This window comes from Amblyomma americanum, chromosome 4, assembly GCF_052857255.1.
Source record: "Amblyomma americanum isolate KBUSLIRL-KWMA chromosome 4, ASM5285725v1, whole genome shotgun sequence".
NCBI classification, from domain to species: domain Eukaryota; kingdom Metazoa; phylum Arthropoda; class Arachnida; order Ixodida; family Ixodidae; genus Amblyomma; species Amblyomma americanum.
Window position 1 is genome coordinate 184,511,120 of NC_135500.1, and position 15,211 is coordinate 184,526,330.

General features: G+C 46.8%; 1 protein-coding gene across 4 annotated transcripts in view; it reads right to left on the reverse strand.

Annotated features, from left to right (window-relative positions):
• Positions 1–10,206: 10,206 nt before the first annotated feature.
• Jupiter (microtubule-associated protein Jupiter) overlaps positions 10,207–15,211 on the reverse strand; it is a 63,921-nt gene continuing 58,916 nt past the window's right edge. For all 4 annotated transcript variants that reach the window (XM_077662574.1, XM_077662576.1, XM_077662575.1 and 1 more), the window contains one exon: positions 10,207–11,517. In XM_077662574.1, the coding sequence (XP_077518700.1) occupies positions 11,444–11,517 (74 nt within the window). In that variant the 3' untranslated portion in view covers positions 10,207–11,443. The remainder of the gene's footprint in view (positions 11,518–15,211) is intronic.

The window sequence follows — 15,211 nt, forward strand, 5'->3', positions numbered from 1 at the left end:
ATGTGCCTCAAATATTCAATGAACTTGGCAAAGAGTTTTCCCACTTCAAAACTAAACGTAAAATGACTAAAGCAATAAGAAAATGGTGCTCATCCTTGCAGATAAATCACTGATGGCCTCTTGCATGCTCTATTCTACTTTCCCTGTTTTACTTCAAATTTTATATTTGTTTAGATATGGCTCATTTCACGCTGTTATGATGTCCTCTGTGCATTTTTGGTTGTATTCTTTTAGTTGTATTCCTATTTGCTCAATATGTATGCATATTTTTTTGCATAATACGCATGTACAAGTGTGCCTAATGTCATTGTTCTGTGTGTAATTTTTGTACACATTCGGTGATTCACCGTACCGCCTGAACAACCAACAAGAACTTTTGGTGATTCACCGTACCGCCTGAACAACCAACAAGAACTCTGCTTAGGTTGGACAGGAAAAACTCATGTGCTAAACAAAGATGACTAAACATTGATTTGATGTATTTTTTGTTTGCCTACATATTCAAAATAGTTCGAAAGAGTAACGGAGTGGATTTCAAGGGAAGGCAAGTGTACAGGGGGCGGCAGAAAGTTACGCATTAGGATGAAGTTAAGAAGTCTGCGGGGATACGGTGGCCGCAGGCGGACGGCACAGGACCTGATTAATTGGAGAGACATGGGAGAGTCCTTTATCATGCAGTGGGCGTAGTCAGGCTGATGATAATGATGATGTCATCTCTAGAACTCTCTAGTCACCATGCAGTGTTTTATGTAGATAGAAATACCTGCCAGAAACATAGCCAGCAGCCTTGCGGAGATAGCCGGGCCCTTGACGAATTCTGAAGGTAGACCTTTCAAAGGCTTTCGACAGGGTGTCGTAGGACATCCTTTTTCTTTTTTAGACCATGTAGGAGGTGTTAGTTCGATCATACATGATATGGTGTCAAAATGACATACAAGGACTGCACTACAAACCTATAGTTATAAAAGGTCAATTATAGGACACTGACAACATTTGTAACCGTAACAAGCCAACGTCAACTCGAAACCACGCCAAAGCGGAACGAAAAAGTGTCATGTTCCATGCCTTCTGCGACTGTTCAGCAACACTTCCCCGCTGCCGTCATCATACGGACTGTGTGATTGGAGGCCCTCCGGCTGTTTCTGGATTTCGGCAGTGGCCATTTTTTGTTTTTTTCTAATCCAAAACTTTGTTCTTGTGGACCGTTTGTTGCTTTCACATTTCGTTCCGTGATGGAAGGCGTGACCATTGTGTCGCAAGCAGCAAATACACTCACATTTATCCCAACCACATAAATAAATCTATACCGACATGAAGACTAGAAACAAACACGTAGTTCCACTTCCTAAGAGAGGCAAGCGATACGTGTGTTGCTCCCTTGTTCGCAGTTTTTTTTTCTGTCTCTCGTTTATTTGGCTTTTAGCGCAGCCCAGCCTTTTGGAAGGAATTTTTATTTGCACCTTTGTCCTACTGTCTGATCATTTAACTTTACGCTTACTTATTATTTTTTACGGTGATAGTATTTCATATTGCACTCCGTTTAGGTATACTTTCGGTATACATCAAGTGCAGCGCCGACAAAGCTATATAGCTTTCTTTTTTACACTTCCTGTTTCCGCGATGAAAGAGTAGGTCGTTCCATGTGGTGAGTGAAAAATGGTAAGTGCTTCTTTGCCTTCATGCTTGTTGCACGATACATCTGACATGAGCTTGATTAAATTCGCCCTTATTGCTGACGTTGAGCTGTCGCTTTCTCATGCCTTAGACTACTCGGCCACAAAACAAGTGCGGAGTAACACACCTTCCTTTATATTTTCATGCGGACTATATCCGTACCTTTCACAGTGTTGCACCCGATGTAGAAAACGGCATATAGACAGATAAATTTGTGTGTTGGTTACTTGTACACAAACTAGTCCTGCTGACAAATAAGCCAGGATAAACTATGCGGGACTATTTAGTGCAGAAGGGAGCCACCCTTATAGTACATCAAAATGTCCATTTTTAAAAATTGCGGACAGTCTTTACCGAAACATTCTGCATAACTTTGTCTGCACTACAATCTGTGTTCGCGGGCGCTTACTCCAGCTTCTCGGTTGCGCGTTCTTCCACAGCTGCTCCAGGGGAAACCGCAGAGGACCTGATACGGGAAGGCCCAAGTAGCCCACGCCTTCAGGAACTGTTTGACAAGGCTTTTTGAACCATGGTTTGTTTATAATTTTTAGGCTGACAACACTTCCAGAATGACCTGATGTCCTTTAGCAGAAGGCGCACGTTGACTCCATAACTGAATTAAAAAACTACATGTTAGAAGCTTTTATCATACCGGAGACGTATTAGTGTAGACGTACACCGGTTTACGCGTCGCCGGCTGCGCATGCGCAGCGGCCCCGCCTGGTCCAACCCATATGCTACTGCGCGTACTCAGCCGGCGTCCGGTGGACCCCTATATGTCTACGCTAATGAGTCTCCAGTACGCTAAAAGCCTTTTTTTAACGATGCTTGGTCTTAACGTGCAGCCACCTCGAGTGGTAGAACTCGAGCTCAGCATGGAGGAAAATAAACTTAGGGAGCGTCACGTGACAGTACTGAGACCTAGTGGAAATAAACAGAACTTGACTGCACGAGACTGCTTGTGGTAGGCTTTATTGGCCAGGGCCTAATCCCGACAGTTACGCAGGGCTGATTTCACTGTCCCAGGAGAAGGATGAAAAGGAATGGCTTCAAGGAAGCTCAGCCTGCGAAGGCCGGCCACATTACGCCACGCTCGCTCCCTTCCTTTGTGGCAGTCAGCATCCTACATTCTTGTGTACTAGTGATTTGCCGTAGATATGAATCTGTATTATACTGGCTGAGAAGTTTGCGGAGATAAGGTGGTCGCAGATGGCAGAGGACACGGTCAGTTGGAGATATATGGGAGAGGCCTTTGTCGTGCAGTGGGTGTAGTCGGGCTGATGATTGCGATGATGATGACACTGGCTGTGACCAAGTACTGCTCCAAAAAAAAGTTCACTTGATGGAAAGCACCTGTTATTTTCTACAGTTTTGATATGTTTCAACACAAATGATAAAAAGTATTTATAAACAATAGTATAAATGCTAAAGTGCCCAAAGATACTAAAAAAAATATCTGCAACTTAATTTTGTCAGTCAAGTTAAAGCAGTTTCCAACTACCTGTTCCGTTCCCGCTGACTAGAGGATTAGGATGGCCGTTCCCACCTTCAGAAAAGATAACTGTTCATGCCCCAATAACCATCAGCCCATATCTATCCGAAGTGTTCGTTCAAAAATTGCAGAAAATATTTATTCCAACGTTGCTACTTACTTGCCAAACACAAAGTTCTTTTTTATATCAATCAGCACGTCTTTTGTCAAGGTCATTCCTGTGAAATCCATGTTGCTGTTTTCCTTCGATAGTCACTAAAAGCTTTACCTTGATAGACCGAATGATGCCCTCTTTCTAGATTTTGAGAAAGCTATCCACAAAGTTCCTTATCGTCACCTACTTCTATACTCAAGCTCCCATGCCTTAATTTAGCCCCATGTGCACTGAAATGGAACATCGAGTTTCTAAGAAATAATGTCCAGTCCATCGCTGCCAACTCCTGCTCCTCTTTCCAACGGCCTCTCAGGCATCCCTTAAGCTACCATGCTAGGGCCACTTATTTCGTTAACGTGAATTAATTACTTGCCCCTCCGTCTTTTTGCAGTTGATTCTGTAGTGTAGCACCACATAACTAAGCTATCTGATGTTGCCACTTTGCAGAGACACCTCTTCAGAATACAAGAGTGGTGTGATATCGAACTTACAAAATTAAATGATAAAAAACACACTACACTCTGTCCATTGCCGTCATAACAACCAAGCTTCCACCTACGATTTTACAGTTATCCTACAGTGCTAACTGACACGGCTAAGTGGCTAGTCATTAACATCTCCTGAGACCTATATAGCTTGGTCCGGTCATATTAGTTGCTAATCGCACCCACTTGGCTACTTACGCCGTAACTTTGTCTTAGCAGCCACTGCTGTCAAACTTCTCGGCTCTGCAGCACAACTGTCAGGCCTAAACTAGCAGTATGCACATTCTCTCTCTCTACACACACACACACATATATATATATATATATATAGTCGATCCTCTTCATACTAACTATAATCAGTTTGATCCGATGGCGAACTACTCTTATCGCACTAGTGTAACCAAATTAAAATCTCCACTTAATCCCCGCTTTTTTTTCTCCACATCTTAGCTTCCCGCTGCAAACTGTCACGGCTTATGCGGGGCGGGCAGGGCATTGTTATTTTAAAGCGAAAGCTTTACTACGCCAGCCAGCGAGCCATTTCGGCTCGTCGTGCACTTCAGCCGTATGCCATATGCGCTGGCCCACGAACGACTTTGAGCCGCCGTTGCCTAGTAACGCCGCAGCCGCGCTCCAGCAGATGGCGCCGCCGTCGACGCCGCTGCCGTCGCCGCTCGCTCCACCACAGGTGTGCACCGCTGGGATAGAGGGAGAGGAGGTGTCGCCTCGCTGCGGCCATATATATATGTGTGAGTGTGTGCTTCGCCTCAGTGTATTGTAGTCGTTATGGAGAGCGCGAGAGAGACGCAACAACGACAGAACGAAGCGGAGAGAACGCGCTCAAGAGACGCCAGAATAAGAGCGCTCCGCACGACCCAAGAAGCGTCGTAACGCAGATGCGGCTAAAAGAAGTGCCACGTCCCGGAGTGATTCTTCAACTGCGGAAGAGACTGGTTTGAGCTCTCGAGAGCGTCGGAATGAGACGCTGCGTAGATGACGTGTCGAGGCAACGAAGCTTTCGCAATTCAACTAGGGTTAGCCAGAGCTAAACCACAGCCAATTTTTTTTTTCTTGCCCACTCTAACGAAGTAGACTATCACGAGCCTGTTGTGTCGCAAGACGGTGCGGACAGGGCACCATTATAGTCTTTGAATTATGAAGTCTTTGCCTATAAGCAGTCTTTTTTTCGTATCTTGCCGTTTGACATATTTGCCGTCTAACCGCTCATCGTCTAACCCGCTGCAGCCATTCTAAAGTCGTTTACTGCCAGCGCGCATATAACATTTCAGAAGTAACATTTTTTTACGCTCAGCCCAGGACTAGAACGACTTTCCCACCTATTGGCTGACCAACAGAAATCACGCCCCCCCTCCCCCCATCGAAAATCGTCTCTAACCGATAACGCCGTACTTTACACCCACTCGGGGCCTTTGAAGACTAAATAAATAAATAAATAAAAAGTTTACACGGACACTTAATGACATTATGTGTTTCCAGTTAGCCTTAGGAGAGGATGTTTATACCGCAAGTGACGTCACTTAATTTGCGGTCTTGCGACGTTACTTCCTTCCGGCCAGTCGGAAGGCCATTCCATTCCAAAAATTTTTATTTCCATCAGAAGGGAGGCCCCCTACTCCCTACCCCCGGCACGCAGGCCTGGGGGTAGGGGCCGGGACCCCCGCGATTAAAGGCAGTCAAAGAGTTGCTGGCTCTTCGCGGCCTCCACCGCCAGATGAATGGCTTGCTTCTGCTTGACGGGGACCGTGCTCCGCAGAAGGGTCTCCCAGGCTTCTCTACTACCAATTCCTTCGTTAGCCCATGGGGAGTCTACACATTCCCAAATTACGTGATCGAGGGTCCCCCTCTCTCCACATTTTTTGCACTTATCATCTATGTCTTCGTCGTTGAGGACGTGCGATGCCCAGACCAGATTAATGTAATTTCCTGTCTGTAATCTGCGCCAGATCGTCGCCTCTTTGTTTCCGAGCTCTCTGTCCGGTGGAAGGACTAGTCTCCTTTGTAATCTGTAGTTTTCAGTTATTTCCGTGTAATTCTTCAGTCTCTCGTCTAGTTCTTTGCAGTCGGGCGGTTCTGCTCCGGCTCGGAAGTAGAGATCTCGAGCCAGAGCGTGTTCCGCCTCATTGCCCATGGAACTGACGTGTGAGCTGGTGCCCATACGAGGCTAATTTTCCTGTCTATCTTTCCTCCTGTTAGTATCCGCATCGCTTCTGGTGCAATCCTACCTCTACCATAGTTATATATGGCCGTTTTGCTGTCGCTAACTATGAATTTTGCTTCTGTCCCTACGCAAGCAAGCGCTATTGCAGCTTCTTCTGCTGACTCCGGATTGCGGCTGCGTACGGTTGCTGATGAGACTGCCTCACCTCGGCCATCCACCACCGAGGCTACCGCCGCTCCCAGCTTGCCACTCGCCGCGTCCGTGTATGCTACTGTTTTCTCGTTTGCCTCGCTGAAGCGCCTGACTAGCGCCTCAGCTCTCTTCTCCCTCCTTTCCTTGTGAAAGGTGGGGTGCATATTCCTAGGAAGAGGATCCACCCTAAGTTGTTCTCCAATTATTCTTGGGATGTCCTGCTTTTTTTGCATACCCCTGTCTATTTGTACTCCTACCATGTTTAGGATAACCCTACCTGTGCTGGATTGGCTAAGTCTTTCCAGCTGGGCTGTTTTAACAGCCTCGGCGATTTCCCTCCATGTGTTGCGAACTTCCATCCCTAAGAGTCCTTCGGTTGAAGTGCTTGTGGGTATACCGAGTGCTCGCTTGTAGCATCTCCTGATTATCGAATCTAATTTGTCTCGTTCCGAGGCCCGTGTATTAAGGTATGGTGTGGCGTAGCTCAGACGGCTAATAACGTGGGCCTGCACCAGCTTAATTAGGCTCCTCTCTTTAAGCCCTCTTCCCTTGAGGGCTATTCTCCTAGATTCATATGACCTGTGCCGCATAGCCTTCCAGCTTCTTTATAGTCGCATCATTATATCCATTGCTTTGGATATGGAGACCAAGAATCCTGATCTTGTCTACCTTGGGGACCGGTTTACCATCGACTGTGATGTAAAGTCATTGCTTTGTTTAAGTCTCAGAGATTTAGGGTTGTACACCAGGAGCTCTGACTTCTCTGGTGAGCACGAGAGCCCCCTAGCTGCTGCGTAGTCCACCACTATATTCGTGGCTTCCTGCAGCTTGCTCTCGATGTCAGCGTCGCTACCCTGGTTAATCCAAACGTTTATATCGTCCGCATACATGCTGAAGTTTAGGTTTTCTATCTCTTTGAGTCTCGTGGGGAGGCCTCTCATTGCTAGGTTAAAGAGGAGCGGGGATAGTACAGAGCCTTGGGGGGTACCTCTGCTTCCGAACGTGATTTCCTCTGATTCTATGTCCTGATATTTTATACGGGCTGTCCTATCAGACAGGAAGTCTTTTATGTAGTTGTAGGTTGTACAGCCTACACCTACTTCTTGTAGTTCTGCTAGGATTGCCTCGTGCTTGACATTATCAAAGGCTTTTTTTATATCTAATCCTAAGATTACCTTTGCGTCTCTCGACCGCGAATCTATGATATCGTGCTGAAGTCTCAGCATTACATCTTGGGTGCTCAAGCTCGGTCGGAAGCCGATCATCTCGTTTGGCCATAGCTCGTTGTCTTCCATAAATCGAGTCATTCTCGTTTGAATCACGTGCTCTATTAACTTTCCTACGCAGAACGTAAGAGAGATCGGTCTAAGGTTTTCCAGCTTTGGTGGTTTGCCTGGTTTAGGAATTAGTATAATACTAGCTTCCTTCCACTGCTTGGGGAGCTCACTCTTTTCCCACACTTGCTGGATGTAGTTTGTAATTGCTGTGATCGACTTGTCGTCTAGATTCCGCAGCATTGTGTTTGTGATACCGTCCGGGCCCGGAGCGGATTTCGTTTTGAGCTTAATTATCTCTGCTCTCACCTCTGCCTCCGTTATAGGTGCATCGAGTTCCTCTCTGGGAGGCCCCCTATACTCCGGTAGGCTAGAGCGAGTTACATCTGCGTATGTTTGTATGATTCCCTCCATAAAATCCTCGTCTGACCCATCATATACGTGTCGCGCTTTGGCTGGCCTGATTTCTGCCTGAGATTTTGATTTGGTTGGATCTAGCAAGTGTCGCAGAATGTTCCACGTTTTTGCTAGGCTCATACCTCTTTCCATGTCGTCGCACCTGCTACACCAGTTTTGCTCGCAAAGTTGCATCGCATACTTTTCGATCTCCCGGTTGTGTCTGGCTATCCTTCTTTTGAGGTTTCGATTCCACCTTTGCTTTTTAAGTCTGCGTTCTAGGCCACATTTTGCCTCCCACATGTGGAGGAGCCTGCTGTCGGCTATTAATGGAGCGTCTGAACCCTCTAAAGATATCGTCGCCTCAGCGACGTGTCTCTTTAGTGTATCTGTCCAATCCCCAATGTCCGTGATGGTTCCGATCGAGATTTCCCCCCGTCGTTTTCTAAATCTTTCCCATTCCGTGATTTTCGGCTGTTTTAGCCGGTTTTCTCTCACCCCTTTCGTTAATGTTGTGGCTATTATATAATGGTCGCTTCCCAAGTCTTGCTCTGTATTCTTCCAAGTAACCGCTATTGCGTTCTTGGAGAGCGTCAGATCAGGCGTGGTGTCCGCCATCACGCTATTGCCTCTTCTGGTCGGGCAGCCTGGGTCGGTGTGTAGTGTAAAACCTAGCTCCTGTATGTCCTCCCATAGCTGCCTGCCCTTGCCGTCTCTTCTTCTGTAGCCCCACTCCTCGTGTTGCGCATTTAAGTCGCCCACTATAATCAGGGGATTTCTCCCCGCCGCCTTCAGGGCCTTCCTAAAGATGGCCCTGAATCTGACTTTCCGTTCTTTTGGTCGCGAGTAGATGTTTAAGAGAAAGAGGCTCGGCTCTTCCTTTCGCCCCGTGAGCATCTCTACTAAAACCCCTTCTATGTCTTTAGAGTTGATTTCGTGTTCAATTGTCGCTATGTTTCTTTTCACTGGAGTCGTTACGTGTGATTTCTCTCCCCTATGACTGTGAAATGCCTGATATCCTGGGAGGGTTGCTAGTTTACCGGTTTCCTGCATCGCTATTGCCAGCGGCTTTTCTTCTAGGGTGTCTATGTATTGTTGCAGTAGCGCTCGCATGCGTTGGAACCCTCGGCAGTTCCATTGCCAAATTACGGAATTATTTCGACCGTTTCTGGCCATGTTGTAGCTGAGTTAGAATTCCTTCAACGTTTTTTTGCCGCTCCGCGTGGGCAACCAGCTCAGCTCTTTGCATTTCTAGCTCTGCTCTCTGCGCCTGTATAGTTCTACTCTCTGCGCCTGTAGTTCTGCGACTAGGCTTTCGTGTTGTTGGTTTGCGTTCTCTTGCGCTTGATTGTGTGCAAGCATCATTTGTGCCACGAATTCTCTGAGTTCTGCCTGATTTGCCTTAGTTGCGGCCCGATTGGCTTCTCCCTCTTTCTTGAATGCTACCCATATGTCGGCCTCTTCCTCCCCCGTACGCTTGAGCGGTGGTCTCCCGATTGTTTCTGCCTCCTCCATCGCCTCGCCTGCTATTGCTTGCGGTTTGGGTGCTGGGGGGGGGGGGGGGGGGGGTGACTTGTTGGACTATCTGTTTTGGCTGTGCTAGTTGTGTGCGAGAGGGTGATTCCGTTCTTGCCTTTCTCTTATCCTCCTTCTGTTCTTTGATAAAATTGGCTAGGAGCCCTTGAAGCTCCTCTACCTTCCTTTTTAGCTGTTCGATCTCCCTATCCTTGTCATCTTTAGCCTGGGAGGGCCCTTCTACAAAGCTTACTTGTTTCGGGTCCCTGCTCGGGTCTCTCCGCGTCTTGCCCCAGGGGTTCTTGGCGTCCCTGGACCTCGATCTTCTGTGCTCTTTGGGGGCCTCCTGGCTCCCAGGGGTCGCCTGGTCCTTCTTGTCTTCTCCCAACCTTGGGAAGCTGCCGTCCCTGCGGAGCTCCTTAATTCTGTCCGCGGCCTGCTCCCGTTGCTGGGCTTGTCTTTGCAGCTCCTCGTGTTTCTCGATCTTCTTCCCCCAGTCGGAAGGCTCCGGCCTGGTGACGTCATTTCCCTCCAGCCAATCAGTGAATTTAGCTTCCGACGACATATTGTTTTTACAGATGATGCTTCTAATGCTATCGCATTAATGAATAAATTCTCCGCAGTAGCATGGTTAAGGAAAAATCTGTTCACGTAAACACAATAGCACCTGCTTACACCTGCCGTAATGAGACTGTTTAGGCTGCACAAAGAAGGATACAATTCCCAACCTACCTTTTTATATGCAGAACAGGAACTAGCCAAAATTGCGTTTGTGAATAACAAGCCATACAAGCTTCTCTTAATTTGTTCTCCTGCGAAAAAAGACTACTAAGAGTCGAGGGACGTGTGGCTTTCAATACTTTATTAAAAATACTGCGAGATACAAATCGTAGTACAGCACATACTCTTGTGCGGCGTCATCATGAGAGCAGAGCGCAGCGAAGGGGAAAAAATATGGGAAAAGAAAGAGGATAAAAGAGGTGAGGAGGTTGCGATACAGGTCGGCGTACATGGTAGGAACTCCCTGGGTCCCTTAACATCGAAGTCCACATGAATGGCAAGAACCTCGCAGTGCATAGAAGCGCAAGATGGATGGAGTTCTATAGATAGTAACTTTGCGCGGCGTCGCTCTTTTATCTCCTAGTACAGAAGCTCTATACCTACTTGAAAACGAGCACACTATATAGCTTTGGGCGAGACTAAGAAAGCACGTATTTCGTTTGTTTGTTTGCTTGCTTGCGTCGAGAAGCGTTGAAAAAAAAACACGATGAAACATGCTCGTTGTAACTTCTCAGCATTTCGCTGTGAACACACAGTCACGACCACTCCACTTCATATGTACACAAAATAGAGTTTGTTGGTTCCTTTTGCTGCTCCCCCCTCCGCCCCGTTTGCAAGCTCCTCACTACCCGCCGTCTCGTCACAGGTTCCGTGACATTTTGCGCGGTTAAAGCTTGCTTGCAGTTCGCATAGGCGACGAACACGAAATGTCTGTTAAACGTGGAGCACGTGACGAGTAGCGTGCGCGCTTGCCCTGTTTTGTTTTTGTTTTTTGTTTTTTGTTCTTTCACATCGGTTGTTTTGCCCACCGTGAACTGAGTTTCGGGAGCATTTCACACACAAGCCTGGGCTCGCCAGTGGACTTTCAGTGAATGTTTTTTTCAGCAGCAAAAACACACAGAAAGGCGTGCCTCGTACACATATATACGTCGTGGACCCACGGCTCCCCGCGCGTTTCGCGCCTTAACCTTTCGGCATCACGGTGCATTTTCATAATAATAATAATACCAATAATTATCCGCGTATTCCCGCGAGAAGACTTGAGGCACGGCGTGACATGTCAGATTCCCTGGAGACTCTCAGCTGTCCCCGAAGTGGCCAAGGACGGCGTAGAAAAAAAAAGTGAAAAAGACTGGCTTAAGCTAGAACACACTCAGCCGGCCGGCTCTGGTCCACGCTGTTGTCGCCCCCCTTCAGCCCACCCCCCGTGTCTGCGCGTTCGCTGAGAAGAGAGAGTAAGGCGGAAAGAAGCGTCGGCTCGTCGGAGAGTGTCTTCATTGCAGTCTCGTTCAGTTGTGCGCTTCAGAGGCCTCCCGACTGCCTGCCGTTGGGCGGCGAGTCCACGGGCGAAGTGGATCCGTTGCTGCTGTAGCCGTCTGCAATGAAGCAGGAGGAAGGATGCGAGAGGGCAGTCAGAACAATTCGGCTATTTCAAGCAAGTGAAAAGAACTGACAGGCTGCTGCCGCCACTTAGCTGCAACAGTTACGCGACGCAGGATGAAAAATGTTGCAGTCATTAGCGATCTGTCAACGGCCAAAAACCAATGCTGATGGGTACCGCGCAAGTTGGCGCCATCTCGGCTGTGTGCTCTTCGTTCTACGTTTGGCTACCGTGAACTAGACTGTAGATCGGCTGCCTTGGCTCCAGTATTTTGCTCTCTCCCTGCAACAGCGTCCTTCTGCTGCGACCGCGCGCAGCCGCGACGGTGGTGTCATCTACCATGCCCTTAGAAATCTACCTTTCGTTGTGTACAGACTGTTGCGTAATTAGACGCGCGCCGTAGAATGTTCCTCACAGATAAACCAGTCAACGGTTCGAGCTGAAATTTCGCGCAGATATGGAATTTTGTCGGCAGAATTGTTTTTTACCACATTTATTTGGGGTACTTTCCTGTATCAACAACAAGTCGGATATTCGCATCGTCTGCGGCGGCACCGAAACGAAACAGGCCGCTCTTTCAGCGATTGCACCCGTGGCGCCATTTCGTTGGTCGGCCGTAGAGATTAGCCAAAAGAGGAGGTTCTTTTGCGGGAGGTTTCAAGATTCTTCAGCAACTGCTTTATCAGTGATTTTCAAAAACTTAGTTTGGCCAAAACTGCACCAAGTTTGGTCTTTCGTGGTGCAGCATCTTCAAACCTCCCGCACAACATTCCCCAACCTCCTTTGCCGAATCTCCACGATCGACAAACGAGATGGCGCCACCAGTGCAATCGCTGAGAAAGCGGCCTGTTTCGTTTCGTCGTCGTCGCCAACGATGAGAATATCCGACTTTTTCTTACCGATTCAGACAAGCACCCCATACAAATGAGATATAAAACAATTCTGTCGACAAAATGCCATGTTTGCGCTAAATTTTAGCGCGAACAATTAGCCGGTTCAGCTGTGAGGTGCATTCTACGGCGCGCGTTTAATTGCGGACTACGCTGCGTACGTCAGAACAGAGAGGACGCCACGTGCTCAGTGTTGCCGAATCGTGGGAAATTTCCCATATCGTAGGAAAATCAAGCCACTGAATAAAAAAAGGAATTTTGTTTAATAACCCATTGAAAACGTGGGAAATTTTGGTTTCGCTAAAGACCAGTGTTCTAAATGTGCTTTCTCTGGAAAATGTGCAGAGATAAAAGGAAAATGCTGTTATCATGGCGGCCTCACTAGTGTCGCGAGACGAAATTTGGATTGACGTTTCCCTTTAATTTGGTGCCTAGCCTTGGATACAGAGCCCTGGCCCATTCAGGCTTCGAGTGCTGCGTCCTTGTATTTCTTCCAGCTGTAGTGGCAGTGACCCTTCCATTAATTGCTTCCAACCACTCCCAGCTCTTTATTTACACAATCCCCTATGTACGCATGTTGTTGTAAAGGAATTCCCGAAAATTTCTATGGTCTATACAGGAGAGGCTAGAAAGGAATGGAAGCAGCCGAGCTGGTACCCGTCCGAACGCAAAATTAAAAACCGAGTGGTGATTGACGATAATGTGATCAAGAACAATCCAGCTCTGATTTTCATTATTAATGGGCTTTTTATTTATTTTATTTCACTCATTCTTATATTTATTACCTTGGCTGTATTCAGTCTAAAATTACTATATCTTGAAAAAAAAGGAAAATTTTTAGCCGACAACTGGGAAAAACCAACTGGCCAATGCGGCAACACTGTACGTGCTCGGTCAAACTTCTACTGTCGGCGATTTAAACATAAAAATATTGGCGTAATCTTGTCGATCTTTCTTTATGATGACACTATTGAGGGCAGAGCTTCCCGTTTCGGCAAAAACATATTTTAAATTGGCAAAGAATGTGAGGCCAGCGCCGACGGTGGCGCCGTGCTGTGTTAAAACTTCGCGGCTCTCCAGGTAGTCTGGCAGTGTCACCTGGAGTTGATATGCTACACTTCATTAATAGGACTGAACACAATACACAGCGTTATTTTTGCTGAAAAGAAACCTTATTCTTTTCTCTATCAACTAGTCATAGTTTCTTTATGGTTTAACCGCGCTTTTTAATCATCTCTTCCGATGTTCTTAAGCTTAAGAAGCAGACTGCCACTATGCTGCCAGTGGCAACGCTTTTTCTGGCAGGAGGGATTACTACAGTATTTCCCGCTCAGTTTAATCCAAACGCCAGAATATGTAATCTGAGTGCCATTTAATTTAATCCAGGTGCCACAGAAATTAATCCAAGCGCCAAAGCATTTAATCCAAACGCTAGCGAATTTAGTCCTCATGCATTCTCACACTGGACCGCTCAAACTTAAAACGCGGTCAACAAATCCCAGACGCGTTATCGATGCGTTGTTACTGACGAAGGATTAGGCACCCAATGAGCAAGTAATAATAACAACTTTTTTTAATCGTAACAAATAAGGACCGGGTATTTATACCACCCACCGCATCAACCAAAGTAGAGGCTGAGCGCGAAGCATATTGCAGATATGCATCGGCGGTGTCCTGCAACTCGTATCATCATGTCACACCTTTGTTATCCTGATAAGATGAGCGACTCACTCTAAGGTTATGACTAAGATAAACTACCTATGATCAGCTGATAGTCCACTCAAATGACTTCGCATCACTTGCAACCTGACGTCCCACATTCTCAACCAAAGTCATGAGGGGTATGGAACGAAACGTTATGTCGAATGTAATGACGCTATCACTTCGACACACCTTCAGCTAGCACGTTCACTGTGTTCCTACATGACACTAATAAACTGCACAAAGATGTGCAATTCTTCCCGCCTTATAAAGTCACGCGACTTTCAGGACAGGGGAGGCACTTTCGCGACCCAACAACATTGGTATCGTATTTCCCTGGACAATACGGCTATCATTTGCACACAGCTATTTCGTTGAGTCCACTCTCCGATCTCACGCGACTTGCAGTATCATGCATCACATCAAGTCACTATTGCAATGTTATCGCTATCGCTAACTCTAAACGCTTTCGCTACGTCATTACAAGTTGGGACATCACAAGGAGCCTACTTTCATCATAACGGGACGTTATGGCAACCCTGCAGTGGGTTGCAAGTGATGCGAAGTCATGTGAGTGGACTATCGGCCGATCACAGGGAGTTTATCTTAGTCACAACCTTAGAGTGAGTGGCTCATCTTATCAGGATAACGAAGGGTGACATGATGCGAGTTGCAGGACAACGCCGATGCATATCTGCAATATGTTTCGCGCTCACCCTGTACTTTGCTTGATGTGGTGGGTGGTATAAATACCCGGCCCTTATTTGTTATGATTAAAAAAGTTGTTATTATTACTTGCTCATTGGGTGTCTAATGCTTCGTCAGTAACAACTCATCGATAACGCGTCTGGGATTTGTTGACCGCATTTTAAGTTTGAGCGGTCCAGTGTGAGAATGCATGAGGATTAAATTCGCTAGCGTTTGGATTATATGCTTTGGCGCTTTGATTAATTTCTGTGGCACCTGGAATAAATTGAATGGCACTCAGATTAAATATTCTGGCGTTTGGATTAAATTCGGCGGGAAATGTTGTAGCACTTATAAATATAACCAGTCCTATTTTATTAATAGAATTTTTAGAACCGCCCTAGTGCTCTA